Raw genomic sequence first — 6,969 nt, 5'->3', positions numbered from 1 at the left:
ACAAATCAGACTTCGATAAAAAAAAACAAAGACGTTTTCAGCCCCATCGGTTGGCGGGGGCGCTGCCTAAAAAGAAATCATCCTAGATTTATTCAGCCACTTTTCCTATGTTCATTAACCGTTGGTTCTTCGGTGCCTGGGCTGGCATAGCAGGCCCGGCCTTCTGTCTTCTGATTGGATCACCATTTGGACAACCTCGTTCCTGTGCCTCGTTTTCGCCTGCCCCGCCGTCGACCCCTGGCCCACGTCATCCCCCTGGCCCGGAATGCCCTCCCTCCGCACATCCGCCAAGCTAGCTCTCTTCCTCCCTTCAAAGCCATACTGAGAGCTCACCTCCTCCTGGAGGCCTTCCCAGACTGAGCCCCCTCCTTCCTCTCCCCCTCGTCCCCTTCTCCATCCCCCTCGTCTTGCCTCCTTCCCTTCCCCGCAGCACATGTATATATGTATATATGATTGTACATATTTACTACTCTATTTATTTTACTTGTACATATCTATTCTATTTATTTTATTTTGTAAATATGTTTGGCTTTGTTCTCTGTCTCCCCCTTCTAGACTGGAGCCCACTGTTGGGTAGGGACCATCTCTATATGTTTCCAACTTGTACTTCCCAAGCGCTTAGTACAGTGCTCTGCACACAGTAAGCACTCAATAAATACGATTGATTTGATTGATGTATATATGTTTGTACGTATTTATTACTCTATTATTTTATTTGTACATATTTATTCTATTTATTTTATTTTGTTAACATGTTTTGTTTTGTTGTCCGTCTCCCCCTTCTCGACTGTGAGCCCGCTGTTGGGTAGGGACCGTCTCTCTATGTTGCCAACTTGGACTTCCCAAGCGCTTAGTACAGTGCTCTGCACACTGTAAGCGCTCAATAAATACGATCGATTTGATTGATGTGTATATATGTTTGTACATATTTATTCTATTTATTTTATTTTGTTAATATGTTTTGTTTTGTTGTCCGTCTCCCCCTTCTAGACTGTGAGCCTGCTGTTGGGTAGGGACCGTCTCTATACGTTGCCAACTTGTACTTCCCAAGCGCTTAGTCCAGTGCTCTGCACACAGTAAGTGCTCAATAAATACGATTGATTGATTGATTGTAATCCACAGGATTACATGTGAGTAGGCTCACTATAGATTGCCACAGGAGGTACTGGAGATGTTTATGTTATTGTGCTCAGAATGAGTTGGTAGATCTGTAGGACTCCAGGGTCGCTGCAAGAAACAGATAAGGATTCCTAAACAACAGAATCCTAATCAAGATGGATTTTTTTTTGCATTTCTTTCCTGGGTGTCAGGAAAGTGGGAAAGTGAACAGGCCCAGTTGGCAGGCTGAGCGACGCGGTCTCGGTTTGGATTCCGCTCCGGGGAGGTGGGCCGCATCATCAATCGTATTTATTGAGCGCTCACTGTGTGCAGAGCACTGGACTAAGCGGTTGGGAAATACACATTGGCAACACACAGAGGCAGTCCCTACCCAACAGCGGGCTCACAGTCTAAAGCATCGTATTTATTGAGCGCTTACTGTGTGCAGAGCACTGGACTAAGCGGTTGGGAAATACAAATTGGCAACACACAGAGGCAGTCCCTACCCAACAGCGGGCTCACAGTCTAAAGCATCGTATTTATTGAGCGCTTACTGTGTGCAAAGCACTGTACTAAGCGGTTGGGAAATACAAATTGGCAACACATAGAGGCAGTCCCTACCCAACAGTGGGCTCACAGTCTAAAGCATCGGCTACGACGCGGCCGCCACCACGGGTTCGAGGGAGAGGGAAGTCGGGAGGAAAGAGCCGCCGCCCTTCGGGCCGCCCGGGCCCCACCGGCCCCGCTGCTCCCCTGGTCCCTCGGCCCGCCCCGCCCCGCTTCGGGGCTCTTTTCCAAAGCGTGAGCGCCTTCGGCGAGCCCGGTTGGCCGTTCGGCGGCCACGTCGGAGCGTGCTGACGGCGAGGCCGGGGCGGGGCGGGGCCGGGGCCGGATGTGGGCGCCGCCTCCCCTGGGCTGCGGGCCGGCGCCGATGAGGAGGCTCGGCCGGGGCCAGCGCCGGTGGGAGCGGCGGCGGCGGCGGCGGCGGCGGCGACCGCGACCGCGACCGGGTCCGGGCCCGGGCCCGCTATGCGCCGGCCCGTCGGCTAGTCCGGGCGGTGGCTCCCCCTCCTTCTCCTTGTTTTCCTGCCCCCGCCGCGGCTCCCGCTCGGTGCCCCCCACCCCCGGGCGGCGGGGCCGGGATGGAGGACGTTAACTCCAACGTGAACGCGGACCAGGAGGTGCGGAAGCTGCAGGAGCTGGTGAAGAAGCTGGAGAAGCAGAACGAGCAGCTGCGGAGCCGGTCCGGGGCGGCCCAGGGGCCTGGGCCTTCCACGCCGGGCAGCCCCGCCCGCCTCGGCGCCGCCTCGCCTCGCTCTGACCGGCAGGGCTCGGGCTCGGGCTCGGGCTCGGGCCCGGGCCCCAGGGCGGGGGCGGCGGCCGGAGCCGGGGCGGGCGGGCCCGGCCCGAGGCGGACCGGCGGGTCGGAGCCGCGGGACGGCGGGATCGGCACCGGGACCGTCCCCCTCCTGGCGGGCGGCGAGGGCGGGCTCCTGGACGACGTGGAGCCGCTGAGGCCCGAGGAGCTGGACCGCCTGTCAGGCTGGGAGGAGGAACAGGAGAACTGGTGAGTGACCCCCACCTCTACCTCCACTCCCCTACTCCCGCTCCCCTCCGGCCCGGCCGAGGACCAGCAGACCCTCCCCTTAATCTCCTTCCCTCCGGTCCGGCCCGTCCTGACCGAAGACCAGGCCCCCACCCCCCTACTCCCTCTCCCCTCCGGCCCGGCCGAGGACCAGCAGACCCTCCCCTTAATCTCCTTCCCTCCGGTCCGGCCCGGCCCGTCCTGACCGAGGACCAGGCCCCCACTCCCCTACTCTAACTCCTCTCCGGCCCGGCCGAGGACCAGACCCTCCCCTTAATCTCCTTCCCTCCGGTCCGGCCCGTCCTGACCGAGGACCAGGCCCACACCCCCCTACTCCCAGTCCCCTCCGGCCCGGCCGAGGACCAGCAGACCCTCCCCTTAATCTCCTTCCCTCCGGTCCGGCCCTTCCTGACCGAGGACCAGGCCCACACCCCCCTACTCCCAGTCCCCTCCGGCCCGGCCGAGGACCAGCAGACCCTCCCCTTAATCTCCTTCCCTCCGGTCCGGCCCGTCCGGACCGAGGACCAGGCCCACACTCCACCCCACTTCCACCGGCTCGGTCCGGTGGCTCGGTTCGGTCCGTCTTCTCCGGGCCCGGGGCGGGCGGGGCCCAACCCCCCGCCCCCCGGGGGGCGGCCTGCGCCTGCTGCGGCCGGGAGGGGCCCGAGATCCGGGATGGCTTTCTGGGGAGCCGCCCCTTAGGGCCGGGGAGGGGCCGAGGAAGAGGAGGAGGAGGAGGAGGCGGCGGGACCGGACCAACGGGGGGCTTTCGGTCCGGACCCAGGGGGACTTGTCCGGAGACGCCCCTCGTCTCGTCCGGCCCCCTTTCTCTTGGGGTGGGTGGCCGCCCTGCCGGCTGAGGTCCTGGCCCTGCCCCGGGCCGGGGTCCTCCACCCAGGGGCTCATCATAACCATCATCATCATCAATCGTATTTATTGAGCGCTTACTATGTGCAGAGCACTGTACTAAGCGCTTGGGAAGTACAAATTGGCAACATATAGAGACAGTCCCTACCCAACAGTGGGCTCACAGTCTAAAAGGGGGACTAACCAGAGGTCAGGTTAGTTGTGGAGACCCTTAGGCCTCCCCGCATGCCCCTTAATGGAACCTGGGAGCAACTGTCCCCGTTGGAGGTTGGCCAGACAAGGATCTGGACCTCATGGACTTCGCAGCTGGCTCATCCTTTGCACATTTGCGGGTCAGAAGGTCCTGGGTTCTAATCCCGGCTCCGCGACTTGTCTGCCTGTAACCTTGGGCAAGTCACTCAACTTACCACGTAAGTGGTCTGGGGGCGGACAGCTGTCCGGTCCGGTCCGGGCCGCCCTGCCCCGGCCGAAGGGCCGGGAGCTCGTCATCGCCGGCCTGGGGGCCGCTCCTCGCCAACGCCCCTCGCTTTTCTGGGAGGGCATCCGGAAGAACAGCCCAGAAAACCTTGAGAAAAGACTCTTTCTCTTCCCTTTCCAATCTCGTGAGGGAAACCGAAATCTCTGTTGTATACGTACGTCCACCAAAAAGCCTTGAGAGAATTTTTGTCCTCCCAAACAAAGAGTTGGTAGAGACGGGGCCTTGTGTTCAACATTTGGACCCAGTTTTCATGCGAATCAATCAATCAATCGTATTTATTGAGCACTTACTGTGTGCAGAGCACTGTACTAAGTGCTTGGGAAGTACAAGCTGGCAACATATAGAAACAGTCCCTACCCAACAGTGGGCTCACAGTCTAGAAGGGGGAGACAGAGAACAAAACCAAACATACTAACAAAATAAAATAAATAGAATAGATAGGTACAAGTAAAATAAATAGAGTAATAAATATGTACAAACATATATACATATATACAGGTGCTGTGGGGAAGGGAAGGAGGTAAGATGGGGGGATGGAGAGGGGGACGATGGGGAGAGGAAGGAAGGGGCTCAGTCTGGGAAGACCTCCTGGAGGAGGTGAGCTCTCAGTAGGGCCTTGAAGGGAATGGAATATTTCGTTTCCTACTTTAGGGACAGCACCTGGTTCCCACTTCCCACCGAGGCTCCCTGGCTCACCCGCTCGCTCCCCTGCCCGCCGCCCCCTGTCCCATCCCCACCCTTCCCAGCAATCCTGCCCACAGGCAAGAGAATCCCAGCAGCGCTTTGGGATTGACTGGGGGCCAACATAGGGCAGGGACTTCATGTCCTCTTAACCTCCGCTGACCTCTCCCCTGCCCACTCCCCGTCCCCCCTAAACCCTCCCCTGAAAAACCCAAAAGCTTCTTTCAAAGGCTAACCCAGTGGGCTCTTCTGGGACTCTCCTGAAGCTGAGGGTCCCGTCTAGTGAGGGAGCCGTGTGTGTGTGTGTGTGTGTGTGTGTGTGTGTGTGTGTGTGTGTGTGTGTGTGTGTGTGCAGGGGGCCTTGACTTTGAAGGATTTTCCTCGCTAAGGTTGTTATTACTGTCCTAAAAGTTGTCACTTTTTGACTTTTACTTTTGAGCCATGGTCCACTCTCGCCAAAGAGCGCAGCATTGGGAGGGGCAGGTGGCCCCGGAGAGGGTGAGGGCCCAGACCCAGGCCCCTTGAAGGCCATAGAGGACTCCCAAAGGCCCTACTTGTAGCATATCACACAAGAAGCCTCACCTTCAGCTTTAAGCTACTCAGTCAGCTCTCTCCCTCCTACCTGACCTTGTTGATGACCTCCGAACCAGCGTGCATACTTCGCTCCTCCAAAGCCAACCTACTTTCTGTATCTCGAGCTCATCTATCTCGCGGCCTGGGTCCTCTTTCGGGTCTGGAACTCCCTCCTCGTTCATGTCTGACAGTCTCCCCACCTTCAAAACCCACCTAAAATCACATCTCCAAGAGGCCTTCCCTGATCACCAAGACCTCATTTATACTACCTGTCCTCCCCTCTGTGTTGACTAGACTCTTGGCTGGGTACCTCTTAAGCACTTTGATATTCTGTGTCCAACCTGATTAGCTTGTATCTACTCCAGTGCTTAAAACTCACGCCAACCTCATAGCCCTTATGTACATATTCTTATACTCTCTTTTTCCTCCTACTCCATCTGTGACTTAATATATGTCTCCCTTGAGGCTGCAAGCTTTTTGTGGATGGCGAGCGTGTCTATCAGTTATAATGTATTGTTCTTCTCCAAGTGCCCAGTACAGTGGCCTACACACAGTAAAGCACTCAATACCACTGGTTGGGTGAAGAGTTCTGTCTGGGGCTACTACCTTTGGGTGTCATGTGTCCCGGTGGGTGCCCAGTCAATACGGTATCTGCTGACTCTCCTACAAGGGCTCTGCCTGGGCACAATGGGATACAGTTGGGCAGTTGTCTAGACAGACCCCTAACCCATTGCTGCTGTAGCTCGACAGCTCTTCCTCGGCTCATTCCAAGGAGGACGGTAGTGGCAGCGTAGGACCTGCTGTGTGGTCGGGTCTGCCAGCAGAATGTGTAAGTCAGTGTGAAGGTGAGAGGTTGTAGTTGCCCCCCTGGGAGGCAGGACTGCAGTTTGAAAGGTGTTTTTGCGCGTGTCTGTTGAATCGCGTACACCACCTGCCTGCCCTTGCTTCCCCATTCAGCTCCAGGGAGTATATCTCACATTTTCCATAGCTTGTGGGTTGAAGTCACTTTGGCCCATTCCCTGCCTGTTGTGGGAGAGCTGTGTTTTTTAAGTCTTGGGTCCCGTAACTTCCAAGAGTAAGGTCTTTGGTTTTGGAAGTGACAAGGAGGGTTCCGTTCCTAATAGAGGGAGAAGCTCAACAGGCAGAGATCTTGCGATAGGGCCCAAAGCGGATTGCTCCGATGAAGCGGTTGAACGGTTTAATAGCAGGGTAAAACTTAAGCCCTTGGGCTGAAGGGACTCTCCCCCATGATCTGAACCGGCTTCTAGCCTGGCTGTTCCTCACTCTCTCTTGGACCTTCATATCTTAAGGCTTTGGGAAACTTGAACAGGTTAGCAATTGAGGCAGAAACTCCAAGGCTGACTGGGGCTGCCTTAGTTGTCTCCGCGAGAGGGTGGTATGCTGAGGTAATGGATTTAAAAAAGCCCATCCACCTCATTCTCCCAGGATGTAGGGGGTCTGTGCTCATGTGGAGAGCGCACATGGGAATGCCCGCCGCGGTGGTTCTGACAACAGGGCTCTGAGGGCCCATCTGCCGGGCCTGCCAAGCACCCCTTCCCGCAACCCCTCTGGGCTCACCAGACCTGGTTCATGCTGTGCCTGGGTGGGCTCACACTTTCGGGCCGGTGCTGATGCCCTGTTGCCCGGGCGCTCAGATGTGGCCTGAAGCCGGCGCCTTCCGGCAGGC

General features: G+C 57.2%; 1 protein-coding gene across 2 annotated transcripts in view; it reads left to right on the top strand.

Annotated features, from left to right (window-relative positions):
• The first annotated feature begins 2,122 nt into the window (after positions 1-2,122).
• SLAIN2 (SLAIN motif family member 2) overlaps positions 2,123-6,969 on the top strand; it is a 57,970-nt gene continuing 53,123 nt past the window's right edge. For both annotated transcript variants that reach the window (XM_038769186.1, XM_038769185.1), the window contains exon 1: positions 2,123-2,665. In XM_038769186.1, coding sequence (XP_038625114.1) covers positions 2,241-2,665 — 425 coding nt within the window. In that variant the 5' untranslated portion in view covers positions 2,123-2,240. The remainder of the gene's footprint in view (positions 2,666-6,969) is intronic.

This window comes from Tachyglossus aculeatus, chromosome X5, assembly GCF_015852505.1.
Source record: "Tachyglossus aculeatus isolate mTacAcu1 chromosome X5, mTacAcu1.pri, whole genome shotgun sequence".
Taxonomy (NCBI): Eukaryota; Metazoa; Chordata; class Mammalia; order Monotremata; family Tachyglossidae; genus Tachyglossus; species Tachyglossus aculeatus.
Note: the sequence above shows the minus strand (reverse complement) of the source record. Positions and strands in the feature narration are given on the sequence as shown.